The sequence below is a fragment of the Myotis nattereri genome (genome assembly GCF_964212035.1).
Source record: "Myotis nattereri genome assembly, chromosome: 2".
Taxonomy (NCBI): Eukaryota; Metazoa; Chordata; class Mammalia; order Chiroptera; family Vespertilionidae; genus Myotis; species Myotis nattereri.
Genome location: NC_138076.1, coordinates 103,018,575 through 103,044,567, shown reverse-complemented (window position 1 = coordinate 103,044,567; position 25,993 = coordinate 103,018,575). Strand labels below are relative to the sequence as shown.

The window sequence follows — 25,993 nt, the reverse complement described above, 5'->3', positions numbered from 1 at the left end:
AGCCATACTTAACTTAATATCTTTCATGAAGTGCTGGTGGCACATTAACATCCCATTTTTGTAGTTTGCATTATATTTTGAAATAGACAGTTGACAGTGCCAATGGTTAATTTGTACTGCAGAAAAAGACAAGAATGCCAGTGTTCCTATTAGTAAATGTCATACCTGTTTTAGAAAAATGTCATTCCATTATCTCAGGAAGTCAGCATATTGTAGTTGACTATCTTTTATATGCAGGGTGGTTTAAATTGCTATAAACTATCATACAACAAAATGGTAACTGAAGTTGCTGAGTTACTACAATATAGACTGGCAGGGCAAAGTAACATGTATTTTTGAAGTGTACCAAGAACCATTTTAAAAACCCTCAGCAGGCTTCTGTGCCACTGGTGCTGTTTGATTGTGCATTGTCTGAATGTGGTATAGTCCCCTTTTGTTATCTTAGTGCTTTCTCCCTTTCACTTTTGTTTTCATCTCTCTCAGGAAAAGCACCTTTTTATACCTGCTTACATTTAACGTACCTTGATTTCCCTCTCCTCCCCCCTTTTGCAGCAGTTGCGATTCTTACAGCATCAAATGGCTATGGCAGCAGCAACAGCACAAACAGCTCAGCTACATCGTCAACGGCATACAGGCAGCCAGTCAAAAAGTAAAATGAAGAGAGGCACACCAACCACTCCAAAATTCTGAGTCTTGCATTATTATTTTTCTTTTTTAAAAACAAGAGCAATGAATCAAAAGGATTGAGTTTCTACTTCATTTTTGTTTTTTAAAACATAATCAGTATTTTACATTGTTTGATGTACAAACTTTATACAGAAGCACAACCCTATGATTTTTAAATAAAAACAGGGAAATGCTTTAACAAACCATTAGGGTTCATTTGCTTAAGACACTGCTTTTTCAAAATTGTTCCTACACATAAAACATGTTGAAGTGGCCTAAGAAATACTAGAAATGTCCTTCAGAAAAATGTAGTTTGATATTTATTTAGTATGAAAGATTTGTGCACAGTGTAATAAATACAGTTTTTACAAATATGTTTTGAAAACGTAGTTATTTGGCTTTCATACTCTTAATTACTTCATCCATCAGTTTTTTTATTTCTTTGTGCCTTGTAACTGCTCGGCTCAGACAGTCCTGAAGTTTAGCTCCAGTCAGCCCACTTCCACCTGAAAAATTATTGTACCAACACTGTTAATATATGCTATTGTACTTTTAATGATCAACATGTCAAGTTATAGACCTAAACTTTCAGTAATGTAAACCAGGGGGTATGGTTAAGATTGCCAAGTTACGTTTTAAGACCTCCAAGTGATTCCAATGCATGCCATAAGAACCACTGGTAAACAACATAAAAACATAAGGAATTTGAGGTAACAAACTGTCATTTTAAACTTTCTGCATTAGGTACACGGTAAAATATCCCATGTTCCATTTGTCCCACTCCTATGTAAAGAAGCTCACATAGAGTTTTCATCCAAATATTTAGGACTGAAATAGAAGGAACATGCCTGGTTTGTGAAGACAACATAGCTTGCCTTCCTCGTCCATTACTACTGTTAGGGTTCCAGTTGCCAGATGTTCCTCCTCTCCAGTAGGGTCCACTATGAGCAGAGTGCTATTTAAAAATTTTTTTGAAGTGTAAATTATCAATCTATGAAACATTTTATTTTAGAAGAATACTTAAAACAGTTTTTGTACATTTAACTTACTCATCAAAGACCGCAAAGGAGGTAGCAACTGGATGAGTTCTAATGTTCAAATAACGTTTCTTCTTTAAATTAACTTCTGCTAAAGCAGTTTCTTCATTTATAGTAACTTCAGGCAACTGTACTAGAAAGGCAAATATGTTAGTATCTCTAGTGTAAGTAACAAACATGGCTTTTACTAAGTTCACTTTTCCAGAAGTAATCTTTTAGAAAAAAAATACCTTAGAACATTAAGATAAATACAGTGTATATAAACATTTTTGTTAATTTAGAAAGACTAAAATGAATGGTGGCTAAATCATAACTAAAGCCTAAAAAGTTTGAGAAAGTTTAACAAAACAGAATATTCTGACACAAGAGGAGGAATATTGCCTTTTATTAAGATTGCTTACCATTTTTTAAAGCTGCCAACAAAGCACATGTACAGGCATCCAAAATATTTCCATCATAGTCAAGGCAAATGAGATCACAGTATAGAACCCAAGCAAGCTAAAATAGAGTTTACACAAAGCAAATTAAAGTCTTCTGATGGGTAGAACATGGGATTTGCTTCAACTTATACACCACAGAACCCTTAAACAAGATAACCTTCAAGGCTCAAAAACTTACAAAGAAAAGAAAAACCTTTACCTTTAAGAAATAAACCCAAAAAAGTGGTTATGGTTGATGAAAGCTGCCTTCTGACTACCAAGCTGACAAGTGACAAACATTTCCATTCTTGTTGCTAAGTCAGATGAGGGAAATACTTTAGAAAGTCCCAAACGAAAATCAAAATATACTTTCCCAAAGAAACCTTAATACATCAAATGCTTAGTAGGGCCTGGCTGGTGTTCCTCAGTAGCTAAGCGTCAACCTACAAACCAGGTCAGTTAGATCCTGGTCATGGCACATGCTGGGATTGGAGTCTCAAACCCCAGTAGGGGGAATGCTGGAGGCAGCCAATTAATGATTCTTGTCATTGATATTTCTATCTCTCCTCCCTTTCTCTCGGGGTGGGGGAGGAAAAAAGGTGGTTTCCCTTTAAAAAAAAAAATGCTTAGTAGGTTTTACAACAGCAGTTCTCAACCTGTGGGTCGCGACCCCTTTGGGGGTTGAACGAGAAACTTTTCACAGGGGTCGCCTAAGACCATCGGAAAACACATATATAATTACATACTGTTTTTGTGATTAATCACTATGCTTTAATTATGTTCAATCTGTAACAATGAAAATACATCCTGCATATCAGATATTTACATTATGATTCATAACAGTAGCAAAATTACAGTTATGAAGTAGCAACGAAAATAATTTTATGGTTGGGGGTCACCACAACATGAGGACCTGTATTAAAGGGTCGCAGCATTAGGAAGGTTGAGAACCACTGTTTTACAAGTAAATATGTAATCAAAGAGAAAAATCCTATAGGTTCTAGTCAACTTAGTTCTAAGTTTTCCAATAGAGTTAGAATTTATAGTGCCTTAAACGCATTAGCTAATCAGATACCAGTAATCTATAAAGAAAAAAAAAAAAGAATGTTTGTGGTAAAAGGGGAAAAGAATTACCCTCAGCTTAATGTAGCTCCAACTCAGGCAATAAATTAGTCAAAATTGGTTGTCTTTATATGAACTACATAGTTACAGAATAAGACATGTTTTTCCTGAACTTCATCTAAAAATAAGACATCTGTATTGAAGGCTACTGTGGTTTTGTTAATTTCCCTGTCTACTCTCCACAAAACAATTAATAAAAGCTTATAGCTTCTCTATTATTCTTACCTTCCCTGGAGAAATGCATAAGTCCTCTTTCAGAATTATCTGTGAACTGAATGACAACACAGTAAAGGAAAGGTCAAAACTGTCTGAAAACGAATGATAGTAATACTTTATCCCGATTATCTTACTTTTCAATGACATCTGCAATGAACTGGCTAGCTACTTGGGCCTCTTCTCCAGGAGGTCCAGACCGAAATCTCGACGAACACAGAGGTGGTAGATCCACATTAGGAACTGAAAGAAACACTCTGCAACTATGAAATAAACTTCACTTCTGGTTTATGAAAATGTTAAATGTAAATCCACTGCAAGGGGACTGTCACCATGGATAGCTTTTTCCAAGTGGAAAGGATTATAAGACATCAATTATATTTTTAGTCTTTTTTTAAGACTATTAAGCTTGGATAAAGTAAAATCTATATTTCTGACTTTTTACCACACAAATATATATATTTTTAAAAAGCATTTAAGGTTTAAATCCTTCACAAGTTTTCTTTCTTTCGAAATACCTCAATCTGTCGCAGAAGGTAGCCCCTCTACTCATACCCAACTGTTCTGCATTTTAAAAATATTGGTTCCTACCATAAAAGGACAGCCCAAGTCAAGAAAAATGATGGCATAGTGGGCCTTGGCCGAGTGGCTGAGTTAATTAGAGCATTATCCCCATGCACAAAAAGATTTGTGGGTTTGATTCCCCAGTCAGGGCACAAACCTAGCTTTCAAGTTTGATACCCGGGTGGGGTGTGCTGGAGGCAACCAATCGATGTTTCTCACATTTATGTTTCTCTCTCAATAAAAACATATCCTTGGGTGAGGATTAAAAAAAAAAATCACAAAGTCTCCAATTACAGCCTTTTCCTAGGAGATTCTATTTTCTTGGTTGATGACATCTGAATGTATAAACAAAAACTGATTTGAACGAGTTTGAAAAATTACAAAATTCTCATGTTATCTTCCAGTAGAAAACTTCAGGAATGTCTGCTTCATTCCTATATATTTTGATTATGAATAATTTTCTCAACTATTAGTACTTAACTACAATATTTGTATTAAATGTGTTAAAGCATTTGTATTAAAATTACAAAATCGTAACTTACCAACATATCCTTTATCAGGGGCATCTGGTGGTGGTGCTGCAAATTCCTACAGAAGCAAACAAATGTTTCCAATCAAAGAAGCTACTAAATAATTGTGAAGAAAGCCTTAGTTATGGAAGGCTCTACCAAAAAACATATTAACTAGTTTACCACATCATGAGCATCTACTATGCTTAGGGAGTTGTGTCAGGGACTCTAATGGCACCAACACTCACTTTAGCTCTCCAGTAATGAGGCAGTACAGCATAGTTACACTACAGTGCTACTCATCAAAATTAAAAAAATATTATTTGGATTTCTCCTCCATCCTCACTTGCACTAATTCAGTAGCCACGAATCTTTAACTTAAACCCCAATGTGATACTGGCACAGCCAGATTTAGGAAATGATGGTAACAAATAAAGGAACTAAGCAAAAGCTCTGGAATCACCTGTTTCATATGTCAGACCCATACTTTTTGGCTGAGAGACTTTGGGTAAGTTACTTAACCTCTTACCATTCAATTTCCTCATCTGCAAAATGGGAAGTTAATGAGATCTACTTTTAAGGACTGTTAATGAGGGTCAAATGAGATAATGCTGTTAAGTCCGTAATATAAAATTTGGCAGTTCAAATCTTATTGTTAGATATCACCCCAGCTTTACCGAGGAAGAATCTGAGCTTGGGTGAAGTAAGGGTGCAGTGTAGTTAGAAGTTCTATTTATTTATGAGCCTTATGTTCCTGGACAAGTTACTGAACCTCATGTAAAACAGGAGACAGAAATTATACCTCAAAAACTGTTCTGAGGATTAAACTTGATTTTGTAAAGTACCTAATATAAGGTGCCTGAAACATAACAGGTACACAACACATGGTAGCTATTATTCCCTCACAATTTTCTTTTGAACAATCTCAATTTTCTACATATTTGCATGAATTAAATACCAGCACTGGACAAAAGGATGTCACCAAAAATCTCTTAATCTCTCAAATTATACCCAAATTCTTAAAAAAATAAAGGTAGTCAAATTTTGAAAATTATTTGATTTCAAAACATTTGATGAATACCCATAAATTATAACTGAGTCATTAAACTTGGGTCATCTTATCTAATACTCAAAGATGAAAGCTCTCTGGAAATGAAAAATACTAAAAGCTGACACCTGACTGCCTGCCTAGTCAACAGAATTACTAGTGTATATTATAATTTAATCAGTATCTACACTAATAAAAGAGAAAAATGGTAATTGGCATACGACGCTAACCTTTTCATTGGCTAATCAGGGATATATGCAAATTAACTGCCAACAAAGATGGCAGTTAATTTGCATATGTAGGCACAATGCAGGGAGGCTAAAGGGAAAGCAGGAAGAAGCCCCCTGCCACTGACAGTGATCGGAAGCCCAGGGGGGAGCTAAGAGCTGGGGGGCCGCCTTTGCCCTGCCCCCCAGCCATGATCGGAGAATCAGGGGCCTTTTCCGCCCTGGCCAGTGATAGCAGGAAGTAGGGGTGGAACCAGCGATGGGAGCTGGGCATGATCGAAGCTGGCAGTCCCGGGAGCTAGGGGTCCCTTGCCTGGGCCTAAAGCGAAGCCCACGATCGCGGGGCTGCTGCAGCTGCGGGTCCCTGCTGCCTGGGCCGGACGCCTCAGCCAGAGGCGTTAGGCCTGGGCAGGGGCAGAGCCTGCAACCGCGGGGAGCTGGGGGTCCCCTGCCCAGGCCTGACGCCTCTGCCAGAGGCCTCAGGCCTGGTCAAGGGGCCAATCCGTGATTGGTGATCGGAAGGTGATGAGGGTCAACTCCTCTGGCCAAGGCATCAGGCCTGGGTGGGGGGCGGAGCCGGGGATTGGGGGGATATGATGGTCCCCTTGCCCAGGCCTGAAGCCTGGGTCAGAGGCGTCAGGCTTGGGCGGGGGGTGGAGCAAGCGATCAGAGGGAGATGGGGGTTTCCTGCCCAGTCATGATTCCTGGGCCAGAGGCCTCAGGCCTGGGCGGGGGCCAGAGCCAGTGATTGGGGGGAGATGGGGGTCCCCTGTCCAAGCCTGGCAGAGGCGTCAGGCCTGGGCAAGGGGCCGATCAGGCGATCGGAGGGTGATGGGGGTCTACGCCTCTGACCGAGGCATCAGGCCTGGGCAAGGGGCCGATCCTGTGATTGGAGGGTGATGGGGGTCAACGCCTGAGGGTTCCCAGTATGTGAGAGGGGGCAGGCTGGGCTGAGGGACACTCCCCCCCCACACACACACCCAGTGCACGAATTTCGTGCATCGGGCCCCTAGTCCTATATAATAAAACCCTAATATGCAAATGGACTGAACAGCGGAACGACTAGTCCCTATGATGCGCACTGACTGACCGGGCAGCTCCTGCATTGAGAGTCAAATCCCCCCCCCCCGTCCCCCCCCACCCCCACCCCCAGGAAGACGACCTGTGGCGGCGATGATTGGAGTGGGCAGGGCTGGCCAGTGGGTGGCGCCCGGCCGCCAGTCGCCCCACATATCGGTCCTGATAACTGGCCAGGCCTAGGGACCCTTCCCTATATATTGGGAACAGTCTCTTAGATTTAAAAATTAGAACTGGCTGCCGAAACTGGTTTGGCTCAGTGGATAGAGCGTCAGCCTATGGACTGAGAGGTCCCGGGTTCGATTCCGGTCAAGGGCATGTACCTGGGTTGCGGGCACAGGATGTGCAAGAGGCAGCTGATCGATGTTTCTCTCTCATCGATGTTTCTAACTCTATCTCTCTCCCTTCCTCTCTGTGAAAAATCAATAAAATATATTAAAAAAAAAATTAGAACTGGCAAGGCTACTCTTCAACAGTAAAAAAACAGGATGATGCAGCAATGACATGCATGCATTCTGGCTTGCACATTTTGTGGTCCGCCCTGATTCTGACTACAACTGTGTGACAAAGCCAATTACTTAACTTCTCTCTACTTCAGATTTTCCACCCATAAGATGGGGAAAATGGTACTACTGCCCCGGAAAGATCATGTTATGTACTACTTTTGATAATCAGGGCAAAAAAATGTAGCTGCCCATACAACAGCAAGATGCCTTTCACCTGTATGAAAAGTATGGTCACTGGTGCATGCAGCATCCCGGATTGCGAGAGGGATGTCTGACTGCTGGTTTAGGCCAGATCGGCAGTCAGACAAGGCTACCCCACCACTCCCCCGCACGAATTTCATGCCCCGGGCCTCTAATATGAAGATAATCTGGTAACTCATTTCAGTAAAACATATATTAAACCTACCGCTTTAATTCCACAAATGACTGCAGTATTTCCCAGCTTCACTAGAGCAGAACCATCTGCAGTACTAACTGAACCTGAAAAGTATTTAAACAAAATGAAAAAGTCCATAAAAAGTGTTTTTGTTTTCTACATGATTTTATATTGCTACATAAGCCAGTAGCTTATGAAATTTATTACTAGCTCAAGTTTTTAAAAAGTGGTATAACTACTTAAAACTACTGTTTTAAGAATTATTCACCTTTCCTTGAATTTGAGTCAATCATTTTTTCGTTCAGGCACAGCAGTGCACAGATAAAAAATCTCTTTACACAAAATCACTGGAATCCCTTAAACATGGTAGAATTTGGCCAAAATACTGTTTAAGTGGCTCAGAGGCTAAAATTTGGGAATGCCATAAAGGTAAAATTGGAAAATTACGTATTTGCAACAGCAGGTTTAAAACATAACAAATCCATGTCTTGGAGGTATGGAAGGAATGGTGAAAAACTCTTTATAGTTACTTTAAAATTGTAAATAAAGAGCATATAAATTGAGAGAACAGTGAGTTTTAAAAAACCTTTACAAATAAAAATTCTTTACTAGTATTAAAAAAAAAAACAAGAAAAATTGTATTTTCAAAACTGAAGCAACTTCAACATTCTTATTTTAGAACTCAAAATATCCTCACCTATGTTGACAGTTGTGGTTCTGAATTCACCAAGTTCTCTTCCATCAGGACGGCAGTTCTCTTTCTAAATAAATTTATACGAAAGTAAAGCACATCTATGTGTATATTTTATACAGAACCAGGGAAAACACATTAAGCCTTGTTAGTTGAAATTACTTCTCAATTTTTTTATATAATTGACATAACAATTGTTTCAGTTGTACAATGTAACAATGTTCATTATTTGTATATATGAAATTGTCTTTAAAGCATATACTATCAAAAGGCATAACATCTACATAACCCCTTTTACTCACCAAAAATCTCCTGTAATACTCCAGAGGTTCCACAGTTCTGAAACATATGAAAAATATGTGAAGTAGTGAACCTTTTTTTAATATATTTTATTGATTTTTTTACAGAGAGGAGGGGAGAGGGATAGAGTTAGAAACATCAATGAGAAACATTGATCAGCTGCCTCTTGCACGCCCCCTACTGGGGATGTGCCCGCAACCAAGGTACCTGTCCTTGACCGGAATCAAACCTGGGACCATTGAGTCTGCAGGCTGATGCTCTATCAGCTGAGCCAAACTGGTTAGGGCATGAAGTAGTGAATCTTAACATAAACCCAGAAACTGGCAAAGATCTTAAAAGTGTAGTGAGACAGAATAAGTCTCCAAAATATGTAAGTTTTTCATAAATTCTGAGGTGTATGCTGCCACATATAACTGTTTACTAAAAGTAGATACTCTTTCTGTAGCAATCATAGTTATTAACTGCTGTCCTTAACTCTGCCTGAAACAATTACAGTATTGGAGCTCAAAGACCTTGGGCATCTTTAAGAGGATTAATTCAGGTGTTACTATCACTCTCTCTCTGAAGAAGGGATTCTTAGCGAGAATGAAAAAAAGTTACATCTTTATTTTTACTATCCAGTAACTGAATTCAGTATATTCTTCAATTATGACTGTGGGCAATAAACTATTATATTAGCTGTACCTGCAACTTTAACAACTACAGACACTGGAAGTTTTCATTTTTATTTAATAATTTGTCGAAGGTATGTGGACTAATAGTTATTTTTAAATTATAGGAGTTATAGAATCCCCACTAGATCTTGCTTAAGAAAGTTAATTTTAGAGCAGGTTTATGTCCAACAGTATATCATACACTTGAGATTTTATAGAAATAGGTAACTGTTTTGATAAAATCGATTTCCTTTGGATTCCTATTTATATGCTTAAAAACTTGACTCTAAGAATGAAAATCTATTGGTTTAACCAGAGTGGCACACACACACAAAAAGGCTTATGTAATAAACTGCCAAACAAGGCACAGTCCTTTGAGGAATAAATTACTGAAGGAGAATGAAGTGGCATGTGGTTCTGATGCAACACTTGCCCACAAGTGCCCAGGCATGTGCCCTAACCAGGAATCGAACCTTGACCTCCGGGTTCATAGGTCGATGCTCAATCACTGAGCCACGCCAGCGCGGCCTGATGCAACACTCTTACAAACATACAACTGTGTCTCCAGGAGCTGCACATCCACTACCGAGCCACAGTGCTCCTGATACCCTTGAAATAATCTAGTTATTAATAACCGGAAAGGAACAAAGGGAAGGCCATACCCCACCCCAAGCACGCAATGAGGAAGGGGCTACCCCACCTACACCGACAACACTTCCAGCGGGTACTGAACTCTACACACACACACCCGTCCACCTTCCGTCTCACTGGCGGGAAGGAGCCCTCTTTTCCTTTTCCTACGATCACCTCCAGGTCTCCCGGCCCCATGGCCGGCTTCCGCGGGGATAAGTGGGAACCTGGTGGGGTGGCCTCCAGGTGAGGAAACCCCAGCTAACGGTTAAGGGAAGCCACCCTCTGCCAGGGAACAAACTCGTGCACGCCAGCCGCCAACACTCACTTGAACCCGGCCGCCATCTTCTCGCGAGCCTTCGCTTGCGCGGGGGCGACTTCCGTCTCCAGGACGCGCGCCTGCTCCGCCCCCACACTGTCGACGAGGAACCGAGTGCCCTTCTCCCGTAGCATGAGACGCAGAAGGTGAAACTACGGTGGTTATTGACCCGCCTTAGTTTCCACAGTCTCTTGCTAGAAGTCTCTTTTGGTTTCTTTGCCTTCTACAGGTTTTGACGAATCAGCTATTAGATAAGTGATGAGCGTCTATCTTTAGAAACAGTCGGGTAGTTCAAGAGTTTGAAAGAAAATTGAATTGATAGAAAATAATACAGTACTGAGTGTGAAGCATTACTGCAAAACTTCTACGCCCTTTCCCGCCTCTGTCAGGCTAGGCCCGCGTTTTAATTCTCCTAAGTAAAGAGCTCGCAGCTCCGGAGATTACGTAAATTTCCTGCGGTGACACTTTGCAAGTTCCCGGGCGGGCTCCAAAGGAGCTGCTGATTTTGTAGGCTGTGTCGTGGCTCAAAGGCTTCCACCTCCCTTCTGGATAGGGTTGCCAGAAAATAAAGTACAGCCAATTAAATTTGAATGTCAGATAAAGTAATTTCCTACTAGGAGTACGCTTCCAGTGGTGTATGTTAGTGGTTGTTACCAAGGGCTGGAGAGCCGGGAAGGTTTTAGAAATGATGGTGATGGTTGCAGAACATTGTTAATTTAATTAATGCCACCGTATTGTACATTTAAAATGGTTAAAATATCAAAAAATTATCACCATTTTAAAAAATTATATGACATACCAAAACTTTTAAATGGGTGGGTTATATGGTTGTGCAATTATATTTTAATAAGGATGTTAAAAATAACACGTTGTTTATCTGAAATTCAAATTAAGTGGACAGCGTGTGTTTTTACTTGCGAATTCTGGCAATCCTACTTTGGAACAAGGCACCGGGCACACAACTACTACGTGTTCTTCGCCTCGCCGCGCGAGGGCGCTGTGGGCGGCAGGTGCCCGGCGCCGCGGCCTCTCTGCGGGCGGGAGGCGGGGCTGTGCGGCCCACTTCCGCGTGCGCGTGTGGGTGCCGGATAGGGCGGCTGCAGCCGGTGCTTAAAGGATGGCTTCGCTACCGCTGCAGCTGGTGGTGCTCGGCGCGGTGCTCGGCGTGGCGCTGGCGGCCGCAGCCCTGATACTGGTGAGAAGAGGGGTTGGGGACTAACGCGGGCCTGGGTTCGTTGCTCTTCTGGAGACTAGGCCCAGGTATTCTCTCCGCGCTGCCGGCTCTTCTGTGTCTTCTTTCACCATGCTTATCCCCACCCTTTACCCCAGAATTCCTCTTCTGAATTTCACACCCCCTTTCTTCCTTGTTTATTTTTACTTTGGAGCTCTATGTCCCTACGTACTCAGAGCCTTATACCTTTGTTCACTTTGAGACGTGCCCACCCACTCCTCGCTAGCCCCTTTGTCCCCGGACCCTCTGTCCATCCCAACCTCTCCAAGACTTCCTTCCGGGTCTGTATCCTCTTCAATCTTGCCCCGCCGGGGAGGTCTTAAGCCCCCAGAAGGTGAGTGCTCTCTAGTCCCCCTTTTCCTTATGTGGTTAAGCAGGTAGCGGTAACAGAGCACTAATAGAAGCTATCTATTACAGATTGAAATAAATTAGTGGATCAAAAAGACCCACTAGGAACACAGGAAGATCAAGATAGGCAAAGCCTGATGTTAACATCTGTTTGGGGGGTCGTTATGTCCCAGAGTTAAACATCCTAAATTAGCTGCCTCGAAATGATGCAGTACAGTAAGATTCAAACTCATATTTTGCCATTATTCTGGAAACAGATTGTAAATATTTGCTGATCCATAAGTAGTAGAAAGTTTGCCAAGTGAACTTTCTCCCATATGATTTGGAATGAGCCTGCTCTCTAGTTAGTTAATGAAGAAGTTTCAGCTCCCTTGACATTCAGATTAGCAGCCAGGAAGGTCTCTGTCATCTTGCCAGAAAGTCTGTAAACTCACAACTTAGGAACAGTTTAGCTAGAGAAAAAGCACTTTATCTTGATTTCTTTGGGGTGATTTGTGTCTGAGTGAGAGAGGAGTCCTCGCTTTTGGTATATGGAGATTTCGGATTTTTTCCAGGGTTTTGAGCAAGTCAGCTGTGTGCAGGTTAGGGTTTGATGAAAATCCTAAATTGATCTGCCTCATATTGAATCTGTTACAGATTTACATGTGTACATTTTGAGTTTATACTAGAACTAGTTGACCCCATGGCTTGAAGTGATTATAAGAGCTACCATTTATTGAATACTTCCAATGTATTGTAAGTATTCAATAAATTTGATCTTAGAACAACACTGACAAATACTAGCTTTATTTGGTGCGGAAACTCAGGTTAAAGAGCTCATATGCACAAATGTCACACAGCTCCTGGAACTTTGTTTTTTAAAATGTCAGAGCGGATAATTATTACCAAAAAAACCCACAAATCTTGTTTTATCTATCTATATATATATAAAAAGCTAAGTGACCAACCTTACGTCCGTCTGACTGCCCAACCACAGCCGGTACATATGAGCCCACTGGCAATTGAAAAATAAATGTTGACTTGGCACATGCGCGATACATATAAAGTTCTCGCTATAAAGCTCTTTTTTTTAAAAAAATATATTTTATTGATTTTTTACAGAGAGGAAGGGAGAGAGATAGAGAGTTAGAAACATCGATGAGAGAGAAACATCGATCAGCTGCCTCCTGCACATCTCCCACTGGGGATATGCCCGCAACCCAGGTACATGCCCCTGACCGGAATCGAACCCGGGACCCTTCAGTCCGCAGGCCGACGCTCTATCCACTGAGCCAAACCGGTTTCGGCTATAAAGCTCTTATAATTAATTTCAATGTGCATGAGTCCATGCACCGGCCACTAGTATGTTATATTTATCTCCACCCTCCATACATACTTTCTCCCCACCCCACTTCTTTCTGGATTATTTTGAAGCAAATCCAAGACATAATATTTTACCTGTAAAGCCTTAGCATTTATCTAAAAAGATAGGACCCCTTTGAAAATATAATGGCAATAGGATTCTCACAAATTATTTTTTACATTAACCATTATTTAGTGGTTTTAAATACATATCAGTTCCAATGCTTGATGTATGTCTTAGAATAGTCAGTTTTTTCCAGTCAGCATTCACACACACTTAGCACTTCATTGATATGTCTCAAGTCTTTTGATCTATAACAATTTCTCTTCCCTTCCCCGCCCCCCTTATCTTTAATAAGTAGTCATTTTTTCTGTAGAATTTCTCACAGTCTGCATTTTACTAACTGCACTCATTTGGTGCCTTTTAACATCTCTGACTCCTGAATTTCTTGTAAACTAGTAGTTACATCTAGAGACTTATGAAATAAATGTTTGACTTTTTTAAATCAAGGAAAGTGTGTGAGTGATGCTGAATACTTCCTCTTTTATAACATCAGGAGATTTATAATGTGTGATTTCTTTGGTGTTAAGATGTTATTAGTCTGACCTACCAGTTATAAAATTTGTCATTTACCTAAAGGTTTTAGCAGTCATTGATGATCACTACCTAAATATATTATTTCACTGGGAATATACCTAAATTCATTATTTCACTGGCAAAAGTAGAATATTCTAATTTATCATTCCTTCATATATTACCTAGAAACCTATAATGAAAAATAATTTAATCCTCAGCTACCGGTTAACCTGAAATACTGTTCATATATAAAAGGTAAGATAAAAAGCAAGTTTTCAAAATAATGACATAGTTCCCTGGCATCTTAACAAAGGTGACCAATTAATTTTTTATTTTTAGTATTATGAATACATGATTTAAAATACTTTTCATTTGTTTCAATGGATTTGCAGTAATTTGATGCTCAAATCCTCCCATCATAAGGCAATGAGAGCCCCTCAAGTTGGCTACTTTTTGCATCGTCCTCATTATCATTGATGTGCTATTCCACCATTGCCCATTTCCTGCCCCAACTTGAACCAGACATTCCTCTTAGGAACACTGGTTGCTTCTAGTGGGAGATGGAATTTAGAAAACACAATCTGGATACCTGAGGTGCAGAGCAATAACTTGGACCCACTAGTCTGGATACTGTCCATGCTCACACCAATCAAATGCATATGCAATTTCAGTATGTACCCAATGGAACATTATACATGATTGTCAAATTACAAATGATAATATGTAGATTGATTGTTTAGAAATAGAAGGTGTGCCAATAGACGTAGTATTCCAAAGAATAGCTATTTCCAAAGCTAGCTCCTAATCATATGTGGAAGGGAGCTATATAATATTAATAGTGCATGACATTTACCAATATTTGATACATATTCTACAAGTTTGATACTTTACTCCAGAAAATACTGTATTCTGAGTTGAAATCTGGGGTAAGTGCCAAGAATTCTTAAGCATTATTAGTCCCCACTATGGGGATTGGGAGAATCTTCCCTTTATACCCTGGGTCAATCTGGTCCTGGATGCGAGGTCTGCCTTCATCCCACATGTTCCAATTGTTATATGAACTTGTCCTCTGTCACCTGTAGGCTCCAAGTAGGGATAGAACCTCACTCAATGTGTGCCCAGGATTGGGGGTTTGGCACATCTAAGAGCAGATTGTACTTCTGTAATTTGTTCCCTATTAGATCTGGGATGACAGCCCTAGAGAATGACAAGTGGGAAGAGACAGTCTCTCTTAAGACATTACTAATGGGTAAAAGGACAATCATCATTCTTAAGACTGGTTTGAATTTTGGAGTCACCTCCAGATTATTGTTAATGGACTAAAAACTGAGAATAAATATTCTAACCAAGGGGGGGGGGGATTACATAAATCATACAGCGTTCGAACATAACAAATGTAAAACAGGTGAACCTAACAATTTCTTTTTAACATATCTGCTTTTAGATTTCCTTTGTTGCATTTGTAACTGCTACAGAAATGCCACCTCTTCATCGACATGAAGAAGAGAAGTTCTTCTTAAATGCCAGAGGACAGAAGGAAACTCTACCTACCATAAGGGACTCACCTACTAAACAGCTTTCTATTGTTGTACCTTCATACAATGAAGAAAAGCGGTGTAAGCCCTTTTTGATTTTCTGGTAAGGGATGATTTGGGAAGAAAAGGAAATTTATAGTATTGTATTTTACTGCCTTTCCCAGAACATTAGTAGATGTGGGCTATGGTGAGTATCTAGTTAGTTGGTAGTTGCAGCTCAGAAGAGGAAAATAGAATATTAGCTATGAGGCTATGAGCAGCAGCATAAAATAGTGAGACCGAAGTGGACTTGAGGAGTAATGAACAAGTTGTGAACAGAGGACAGGTGTTCCAAATGAAAATGGTTAGTGCAGGAAGGTCCCAGAATCGCTTCTTAGATTATATGGATTTTTTCCAAAAGTAAACTCTGAGTGTGTTAGACCTTGATAAATCATTTTGTTAGAGACACTTCTCATCAACACCAGTGAGGCGTTCCCAGACAGCCTCCTGAGTCTGTGGGAAAGGACTATTCCCAACCTTGATCCTTATCTTCTCATATAAATGAATTTATATGAGAGACCATGATTGCAGTGTGAAAAGCCAGTTTATTAAAGCATGCACCTTTATTGAAAAAGCAAAGCAAGCAAACCTATATATCTGGCTCCTGAAGCACAGATGGGTTCTCAACTAATCTGAAGAGCAGGTTGGATGGGGGTCCAGGGTGTTATATACCCTCCTTTCTATAGGCTTCAAAATTCCTTTACTGAATATTTTGGTACAGATTAATTTGAAAGGTCCCCCCCCCCCCTTTTTTAATTGATTTCAGAGAGGGAGAGGGATAGAGAAATAGAAACATCAATGATGACAGAGAATCATTGATCAGCTGCCTACTGGGAATCAAGCCCACAACATGGGCATGTGCCCTTGACTGGAAATGAACAACCCAGGACCCTTCAGTCCACAGGCCAGCACTCTATTCATTGAGCCAAACCAGCTAGGGTTCAAGGTCCCTTTTTTTAACTTTGTTGTGACCTTCCCAGAAATCATGAGAAACACCTGGCAACTTTACCTTGCCAAGCCTTGAGACTGCTGGCTTCTCTGCTTAGGGAGTAAAAGTGTCCTTTTTTCCTATCCCTTTTTCCCTCCTTTTTTGAATTCTCTTACTGAGTTTTTTAACCATTTGCTCTCAAGTGTCCTTGGCTCGGGAAGATAATGGCTTGTTAGTTATAAGCTGGCTGCAAATTATCCACAGTGTTTGACCTTGATTTAACTTTCCTATCGCAGTTTCCCTATTCCTTCTGCCCTGGAATCCTGTTAACAATTTCAAAAGCAATTTTTAATGTACCTTTTTTTTTCTTTAAGTGCCTATAATGATGGATGAAGCTCTGGGCTATCTAGAAGAGAGACAGGTATCATGTTTTCTCTTTCAATATAATGTCTCCAATTAAACTAGACAAGGTTACCAACTTGTGGATCCCAGGTGAGATCCACTGTGAAAGGCAATGTTGGTTCTGCTTGGGCCATCATTATCACTGGCCCCTGTTCTCAGCTTGTTGCTAGGCAACCCCAGCACATAGCTCACTACTTCCAGAGGCAGGTAGTGACCTGAAAGCAAGCTGCAAAGCTGACATTTCTCATATGTACCCTCCTACCTACATTTTATCCTCTCTTGCCTGATTTTATACATAAAATTGAGTGATAGAATGCCTGTAGACTTTGTATGGTAGCACAATGCTGCTTTCAGTTTTGTGATTTTTTTTTTTTAAATATATTTTATTGATTTTTCACAGAGAGGAAGGGAGCAAGATAGAGAGTCAGAAACATCGATGAGAGAGAAACATCGATCAGCCGCCTCCTGCACATCTCCCAGTGGGGATGTGCCCGCAACCCAGGTACATGCCCTTGACCGGAATCGAACCTGGGACCTTTCAGTCCGCAGGCTGACGCTCTATCCACTGAGCCAAACCGGTTTCGGCCACTTTTGTGATTTTTTAATAAATTTATTTGAAAGACACAATTAAGGCAAAATTATTTTGTATTTCTTTATTATTCTTAAGAGTCCCCCCTCATTTATTTTCCTCTTCTTTCCCTGCTAAGAAAAGGTAATATGTGCCACTGTTTTATGGCATTAGCTGCTGTTGGAATCTCCTTGTAGAGTTTAAGAAAACAAGTAAGCTTTGTGGCTGATTCTTCTTTTTTTTTTTTAATATATTTTATTGATTTTTTACAGAGAGGAAGAGAGAGGGATAGAGAGCTAGAAACATTGATCAGCTGCCTCCTGCACATTCCCTACTGGGGATGTGCCCGCAACCAAGGTACATGCCCTTGACCGGAATCGAACCTGGGACCTTTCAGTCCACAGGCCGACGCTCTATCCACTGAGCCAAACCAGTTACGGTGGCTGAATCTCTTTAAACAAAATTCCTTGTTTTGACTTACTTTGGTTTTTTTGGTGTGTGTAAAGGGAAGATAGAAGAGTCATCGAAAGAGGAGCTCATATTATATGCTCAAAAATTAAATTTAAAGAAAAGAGAAAGAGAATTGAGATCTTATTGTAGGTGAGGCTACTACCTCTTTTACAACAGCCACATAGACTAGGTTTTTGTTGTTGTTGTTTTTAATGAGAAAATGGGCCAAAAATGTTAACTTGCCTAAGGTCGTAAGGCTAAGAAGTACCTCCAAATTGGAATCTACACTCTCTAACTTCAAACCTCTTGGACTTTTTTCTCATACACCTGGTAGCATCTCACAGATGTACTCGGCACCACAAGAACCTGGCTCCTTCACTGACATGCCACAGGAAGAGCAGGATGCTCACAGAGACTTAGTATCCACCGTCTACTCCTACCCAGGGTCTCTCCTGTTTGTTCTGGCCTTTTTATTTTCTGTGATTTATTCACTACTATATATACACATTAACACTACAGTTATTTTTTAAATTTTTTTAGTTTTTTATGGCAGTTATGCCAAATTGTGGTATGTTATTTTTGCTTCTTACAGAAACAAGATCCTACTTTTACTTATGAGGTGATAGTAGTAGATGATGGCAGCAAAGACCAGACTTCGAAGGTAAGTAAACTTGCTTTTAGAATTGCCAGTAGATAGAAAATATGGAATAATTTAGCAAGTGTAAAATCTTAGTTTTGCTTCATCAGAGAACCCTAAAGTTTTGCTAAATACTCTCCATTACTATAGTATGGGTAGTAGAAGAAGCAGAGAGATTTTATTTATGGAAAGCTGGAAACTATACTTGCTATTCCACTATTCCATAAAACCAGGAAAGCTTTGAAGATCACCAAATGGGAGAGAACATGCACAACAACAATTCACCTTGGCCTCTGGGAAACCCTCTTTTCCTGTCAATTTATAGTGCCTCTTTTTTTAAGCATGATTCTGTTCTTTATGCTACACCTTGCCTGACAGATTCTAATGCAGTCATTTAAATAGGAAGATGCCTTCCTATCCCCACTGAGTATCAGATATGTCCTTTGTCATACCCCCATCTAGATTTACCCGTAGGAGGTAACAGTGTTTTTGAGTATTATCTCCTCTCATTCCTCCATTTTTAGACCTGTAGTTGCCAGACCCAGGTCCACCTAGTTTTGCAGTAAATCTTGCAAGTGATCCTGATAAATTAATCTTTAAACATTTTATTAAATCTTGCAAGTGATCCTGATAAATTAATCTTAAAACATTTAAGTGTTTTTATTATTAATGCTTCACATAAAAGATTCATTTATGGTGCTATTAATATTCTTGTTAAATAGCAACATAATCCTATCTAATAAAAGACAAAAAGGGTAATTAACTGTACCTCCACTACGCTTCCCAGTGGCTAATCAGAGTGATATGCAAATTAACTGCCAAACAAGATGGCGGCCAGCAGCCACGCAGCTGAAGCAAACATGAGGTTTGCTTGCTCCAGTGATGGAGTAAGCCAAGGTTCCCCGCCTGCCGCGGCCCGGCTCTGAGCTCCAAAAGCAACAATGTTTCAATTATAGAAGCTAAACAAACTCCAGATACCTGCTTTTAGCCGGCAGAGGCCTCAGAGCTGGGAGCACCAGTGATGGTAACAATGTTTCAATTATAGAAGGTAAATAAATCCCAGAATAAAAAGAAAAAAAGGAGAGGCTGGGAGCTTCAGTCACTGGCCAGCCTGAAAAGAGCCCTTAGCACCTCACCCAGACTGGCCAGGCACCCCTGTGGGGACCCCCACCCTGAAGGGTGTGTGACCAGCTGCAAACAGCCATCAGCCCCTCACCCAGGCTGACCAGGCACCCAAGCGGGACCCCCACCCTGATCCGGAACACCCTTTAAGGCAAACCAGCCTATCCCCACCCGTGCACCAGGCCTCTATCCTATATATTAAAAGGGTAATATGCAAACTGACCCTAACAGCAGAAAGACTGGGAATGACTGGTCACTATGACACACACTGACCACCAGGGGGCAGTCGCTCAATGAGGAGCTGCCCTCTGGTGGTCAGTGCGCTCCCACATGGGGGAGCTCTGCTCAGCCACAAGCCAGGCTGCCAGTACAGCAGTGGTGGTGGAGCCTCTCCTGCCTCCTCAGCAGCACTAAGGATGTCTGCAGCTTAGGTCTGCTCACCGCTGGCAAGTGGACATCCCCCCGAGGGCTGCCGGGTTGCCAGAGGGATGTCTGATTGCCATCTTAGGCCCAGTCCCCTGGGGAGCAGGCCTAAGCCAGCAGGTGGTCATCCCCTGAGGGGTCCCAGACTGCAAGAGGGCACAGGCCGGGCTGAGGGACAACCTCCCCCCCCCCCCCCCCGAGTGCACAAGTTTTTGTGTACTGGGCCTCTAGTGTACCTTATAATAAGGTTGCCGGGCCAGCACAGCCAAGTGTCCGGTGAGCCTGAGGGGAGGTGTCGAAGGATTTAGAAAAGACAAAGAGAATAAGCTGGGTCTAGGTCAGCCGTGGGCAAATTACGGCCCGCGGGCCGGATCTGGCCCGTTTGAAATGAATAAAACTATTGAGAAAAAAGACCGCACCCTTTTATGTAATGATGTTTACTTTGAATTTATATTAATTCACACACACACTCCATCCATGCTTTTGTTCCGGCCCTCGGGTCCAGTTTAAGAACCCATTGTGGCCCTCGAGTCAAAAAGTTTGCCCACCCCTGGTCTAGGTGGCTCTCCTGTGCCTGGCTGAGTCCACAGAGAAAGATCCAGACAGCAAGCTGAGCCTTTATTTTATAGCCATACGTAAACAAGGTAATGGTCACCATAGTTACAATGTTCTTGTGAGTTTCACTTGTTTTGGCAGCACTTGCTGCACCTCCCACAGCCCATTAGCTACCCAGATAAGATCTAGCGAGCATCATAAGGTCAAGCCTAATTATGCTAAGAGGGCTGTGCCTTCTAAGCTGGGACTTGTTTGTGACTTTGCCAACAGGTCAATCTGAGGCTTAACCCTATAGCCATTCCTTACAATAAGTATACAGGGAAACACCTGTTTACTTGATTATTCTTCAGTAATGATTTTTTGTTAAATACCAAGTATACAAGAAGTTCTAGACACTGGAGGAACCATACAAATACATGAGCCCACTCCTTTGTGCAAGAAGCCTTCAGGACAGTTGTTTAACATGCCCATAAATTCTATATTGCAGGTAAAAAGTGCTGAAAATAAAATATTGTAAAGAATTTGAGAGAAAGAGAAGTGACTTTTGAACTGAACTTTTAAGGATGGTTATGACTAAGAACATGGAGGATAGTATTTTCAGATTGAAAATATAGTGTAAACAAAGGCATTGTGGCCAGTCAGTATTATGGGATCTGCTTTAGGAAGATTAGGTGCTGCACTTTGAATAATGAATGTGATACGAAAAACATAAACACAGACTATTCCAGAAATTTGTTAATTATATGGAAGGAAGGGCATAGAAAATAAGCATCCATCACTTGTTGCTGAGATTGCAGAAGCAGCAGCAGCCCAGCTGAGGAAAAGCAGCTTTTCAATTCTCATATTCTCCCTCACCACAAAATTATCACAGCTCCAATTATCACAAGTCCTAAGCTGTAAGAGACAGCCAGAACATTAAGATTTATCTTTGAGTGCCTCTGTCCTTTTTTTTTTTTTTTTGAATGTATTTTATTGATTTTTTACAGAGAGGAAGGGAGAGAGATAGAGAGCTAGAAACATCGATGAGAGAGAAACATCGATCAGCTGCCTCCTGCACATCTCCCACTGGGGATGTGCCCGCAACCCAGGCACACGCCCCCGACCAGAATTGAACCCGGGACCCTTCAGTCCGCAGACCGACGCTCTATCCACTGAGCCAAACCGGTTTTGGCGCCTCTGTCCTTTTTAATTGGAAATAGAAAGCTTTACCAGAAGCCTTATCCTCCAGCAGACCTGCAGTAGACTTCATGAGCCAGAACTTGGTGACATGACAACCCATACCTGAAAGGAGGACTGGGAAAGTACTTGGCAAAGCAGATTTAGACCAATCATGATTCATTGTCTAGTCCTGTACACACTGTGACTATGTAAGACTGGAGTCATAATAGTAAGGAAGAAGGAGGCATTGTTTGTTGGGTAAGTAGCTAACAGTGCCTACCACAATGCTGTAATAGGAGTATGTACAAAGGACTGTGGCTGCATTTGTTCATTGAGATTAATCAATTCTAGACTATGTATCAGACACTAGAAATAGTAAGTTTAGCCTTTAAGTAGCCCACTGCCTGGTGGGCAAGGTCTGCAGTTACATTATGTGATGAGTAAAGTAACAGTTAAACGAGAAAATGCCTTTTGAACCAGTTAGAATCACTTTCCTTTTTCCTGGAGGGGAAGGTGAGAATGAGCATAGAAGCTAGGAAAAAGACATGGTGTTTGAGCTGCATCTTAAGCTGGCCCGACAGGAGGGCAAACACCAGAGTAGAATAACTTCACAACTGCCTATGGAATTGAGTGCCAAAAGGAGAGGGTACTGTTGATTAGGAGGTTAAATGGAAACAAGAGAACGTTAAGAGATTTAATGTGGAAAAGCAAAGGATATGAGTCGTGCTGCACTGGTTTGAAGACTAAACATGAGGAAGAGATGTAGATGGCAGTATATAGATTTATATATATTATAGATGTAGATCATTATTTTATGACTTTGATTATAAATTAAAGAATATATAAATAGATGTAGATCACTATTTCAAGACTTTGATTATAAATAAAAGAATACTGACAGTTTCTTGAGGTAATAGTGAAATCAAAGGGAAGTTTTTAGTATGCTGGAGTCTTAAGCATGCTTAAAGCTGTGGAGCCAGCAGAGAGGAAGAGATTGAAGATTCAGAAGAGGATAAGTTATGGCATGGATATCTGATGAGAAAGAGAAATTCAAGTGAGATTTGAGGGAAATGGTCTAGAATACAAACAACCTCTCTGGGGACTGAGATTGGTTGTTGACAAACAAGTCATTGAGCAGTATTGTAGGCTTAGGTCACAAGTGTGTATGTTAGCAAATAGATTTTGTTTTTTTCTGGAAGCTCAGTAGTTTAGGTAGAAGAGTTGAGATAATAAGGGGACAGCAGCTGCCTGTTCAACTGGTTCCTCTGCAGGGAGGTGAAGTCTAACTTCAGCCTAGTGGGTCAATTCCTGGTGTCATATTTTTACACCAAGAATTCAGCAACTCCCCTGGGCCACCAAAATGCATGGTGGGTATAATTGAGTCACAAGAAGAAGGCAACTGGAATAGCAGTGTTTAACCATTTGCCTGCCATAAGCATCTATAGACCAACATTAAAATCATTTTTCGTGAGAATTTTCAACTGAAAATATTCAAGACCACCCGAATTGTAATATTTTTTATAATATTTATTGCAAATTTATTTTTTAATTAAATTCAAAATATCGTGGCGTGTGGGGATGGTTTCCATTTTTGACGTGTGGCAGTTAACTCGTTAAGCCAAAATAAGAAACCCACTTTATATTACTATTTTGTAATCCAAGTTAATTTTTTCTCACTTTTATATAATTTGACAGGTAGCTTTTAAATATTGCCAGAAATATGGAAGTGACAAAATACGAGTGATAACACTGGTGAAGAATCGTGGGAAAGGTGGAGCTATTAAAATGGTAATACATAGTTTCAGTATTTTTATCTAAAATATAAAGATATTTTGGCCTTGTGTTTCAGTGATTAGAGCATCGGAACCAATTCCCAGTCAAGGACACAGGTTGCAGGTTCGATCCCCAACCCTGGTTGGGGCACGTGCAGGAGGCAACCAATTGATGTTTCTCTCTCGTATTGGTGTGTGTGTGTGTGTGTGTGTGTGTGTGTGTGTGTGTGTGTGTGTCCCCTTCCTCCTTCCCTCTCTTCCATTCTCTCTAAAAATCAGTGGAGTTAGAGAGTGTGACATCTGGCTTGCAAGTGGGAACCTCTGTGTTGCACGTGACTAACGATCGATTTAAAAATGGGTAATGTTGAAAGGGGCAAGAAGATTTTTGTCCAGAAGTGTGCCCAGTGCCATACTGTGGAAAAGGGAGGCAAACACAAGCCTGGGCCAAATCTCCATGGTCTATTTGGGCAAAAGACAGGTCAGGCCCCTGGATTTTCTTACACAGAAAGAAAGAACAAAGGCCAACAAGAACAAGGTCTCACTTGGGGAGATGCTACACTGATGGAGTGCTGGGGTCCAACCCCAGCAGGTCCAGAGGTTCCCAAAGGTGTAGACGGAGTCGGCGAAGAAGGAATGACACGGAGACAGGGTTCAGTTGATCAGCAGCCTAACCAGGATGTCTAGCCAGGATCTCCAGCCAAGTTCTGTTCAGGATCTCCAGCAAAGTTCTGTTCAGGATCTCCAGCAAAGTTCTGTTCAGGATCTCCAGCGAAGTTCTAGTTAGGATCTCCAGCCAGGTTCTGTGTCCATGTTCTCTTGCTAGGTTCTCCAGCCAGGTTCTGTCCAGGTTCTCCAGCCAGGTTCAGTCACCAGGTTCTAGTCAGGTTCTGTAGCCAGGTTCTGTCTCTAGGTTCTTCAGCCATGTTCTCTCGCTAGGTTCTATCTCTAGGTTCTGAGGCCAGTTTCTGTCCAGGATCTTTTGCCATGTTCTCTCGCTAGCTTCTGTCTCTAGGTTCTGTGGCCAGTTTCTGTCCAGGATCTTTTGCCATGTTCTCTCCAGCGAAGTTCTTCTGTCTCTAGGTTCTGTGTCTAGGTTCTGTGTCCTGTTGTCTTGTTATGTCTGTATTTATACCAGTTGATTCCAATCCTATCAATCTCTATTCCAAAGGTTAGGGCGTTTCTTATCTCCATTCCAGGGAGTAAAGATTATGTAGCTTAAGCATGATTGTTCATAGTTAAAGTGATTAATTACCCGCCTGGCACTTAGTTAAGGGGTTTTATTCCCTCCCTAACTTCAGGGGAAAATCCCTACCTGGGGAAACAACCTTTCTCAGAGAGGTGACCTTGGTTAAAACAAATAGTGACAAGAAGGTGGGCAAACATATTAAGAACAGTATGCCATATATGCCAGGTCCCTTGAAACAGCAAGGTTGGACCGGCTCCCGGCAGTGGAGTATTTGGAGAATCCCAAGAAGTACATCCCTAGAATAAAAACAATATTTGCTGACATTAAGAAGAGTGTAGAAAGGGCAGACTTGATAGCTTATCTCAAGAAAGCTACTAATGAGGAATAGTTGGCCACTGCCTTATTTATTACAAATGTCTCATGATTTTTTTTATGTGTACCATCTTTAAATTGATCTCATACACCACAATTCAGATCATGAATGGCTAATAGAACATTTCTTTGGGGCAGTCCTGATTTAAATAAGATTGGCTTGTGGTTAAATGAATATGGTCAGCTTTTTGAGCTTTGATGGTAATTTTGGTTCAGAAAGCGCTATCACTGCCCTTTTCTAAAAATATGATTGGACTTGATTCATAATGTTTAACTTTTCACAGAGGTGGTGAATGCCATCTCAAAACCTATAGAAGATTGGCTTATATTTAGATTTATATAATTGGTTGTGTTAATACGTTTAAATTCTGAAGAAATCCCTTCACTGTCTCTTAGACCTGCAAGACTTGCTTGTGTTTCAAACTGTGTTCATTAGTCTGTTAAAAGGCAAGGGCTGCAGATAAACTGGTAGTGACCATTTTATCTTTTTGATCAAAACTATGCCAATTTAATAAAATTCCCTGTATCCAAACTATTGCCTTTTATTGAATGAAAGACATTTTAGTGTGGTTTATGTATAACAGGGGTCCTCAAACTACGGCCCGCGGGCCACATGCGGCCCGCTGAAAACATTTATCCGGCCCGCCAGGTGTTTTGCCGCCGCTGTGTGCATAGGAATTTGTTCATAGTTTTTTTTTTAAACTATAGTCTGGCCCTCCAACGGTCTGAGGGACAATGAACTGGCCCCCTGTTTAAAAAGTTTGAGGACCCCTGATGTATAATATCAAATAAAGAGTATTTAACACTTCTAAAAAAAGATCAGTGGAGAAAATATCCTCGGCTGAAGATTTAAAAAATACAAAGATATTTTGAATAACCTCTTGCAGACTGTAGTACATGTGAATTCTATAGCTAGCTAGTTGAATACCAGGATTTCAAATTAGTGGGAAATTATTTTTAGTAATAACTTTATATGTATAGGTATATTTGAT

At 40.9% G+C, this 25,993-nt stretch overlaps 4 protein-coding genes across 5 annotated transcripts in view; 3 read left to right on the top strand and 1 right to left on the bottom strand.

The window, feature by feature from the left end:
- SUPT20H (SPT20 homolog, SAGA complex component) overlaps positions 1 to 1,035 on the top strand; it is a 50,595-nt gene extending 49,560 nt beyond the window's left edge. The window contains exon 26 of the mRNA XM_081083479.1: positions 553 to 1,035. Within this exon, the coding sequence (XP_080939605.1) occupies positions 553 to 690 (138 nt within the window). The 3' untranslated portion in view covers positions 691 to 1,035. The remainder of the gene's footprint in view (positions 1 to 552) is intronic.
- Positions 679 to 10,491, bottom strand: EXOSC8 (exosome component 8; the record flags this gene model as incomplete). Its single annotated transcript, XM_081083485.1, has 11 exons — positions 679 to 1,172; positions 1,515 to 1,621; positions 1,716 to 1,836; positions 2,105 to 2,201; positions 3,470 to 3,515; positions 3,595 to 3,700; positions 4,564 to 4,609; positions 7,795 to 7,868; positions 8,462 to 8,525; positions 8,758 to 8,794; positions 10,367 to 10,491. The coding sequence occupies 11 exons, from the start codon at positions 10,489 to 10,491 to the stop codon at positions 1,057 to 1,059; spliced, it is 939 nt and encodes a 312-aa protein (XP_080939611.1). The 3' UTR covers positions 679 to 1,056.
- A 614-nt stretch (positions 10,492 to 11,105) lies between these two features.
- Positions 11,106 to 25,993, top strand: part of ALG5 (ALG5 dolichyl-phosphate beta-glucosyltransferase) — a 331,650-nt gene continuing 316,762 nt past the window's right edge. The window contains exons 1-5 of one of the 2 annotated variants that reach the window (XM_081083483.1): positions 11,106 to 11,552; positions 15,299 to 15,470; positions 16,731 to 16,777; positions 18,369 to 18,437; positions 23,367 to 23,459. In XM_081083483.1, coding sequence (XP_080939609.1) covers positions 11,475 to 11,552; positions 15,299 to 15,470; positions 16,731 to 16,777; positions 18,369 to 18,437; positions 23,367 to 23,459 — 459 coding nt within the window. In that variant the 5' untranslated portion in view covers positions 11,106 to 11,474. The remainder of the gene's footprint in view (positions 11,553 to 15,298; positions 15,471 to 16,730; positions 16,778 to 18,368; positions 18,438 to 23,366; positions 23,460 to 25,993) is intronic. The other variant, XM_081083482.1, reaches the window with a different exon arrangement.
- Positions 23,798 to 25,017, top strand: LOC308514431 (cytochrome c-like; the record flags this gene model as incomplete). Its single annotated transcript, XM_081084602.1, has 2 exons — positions 23,798 to 24,017; positions 24,893 to 25,017. 2 exons carry the CDS (start codon positions 23,798 to 23,800, stop codon positions 25,015 to 25,017), a joined length of 345 nt encoding a protein of 114 aa, XP_080940728.1.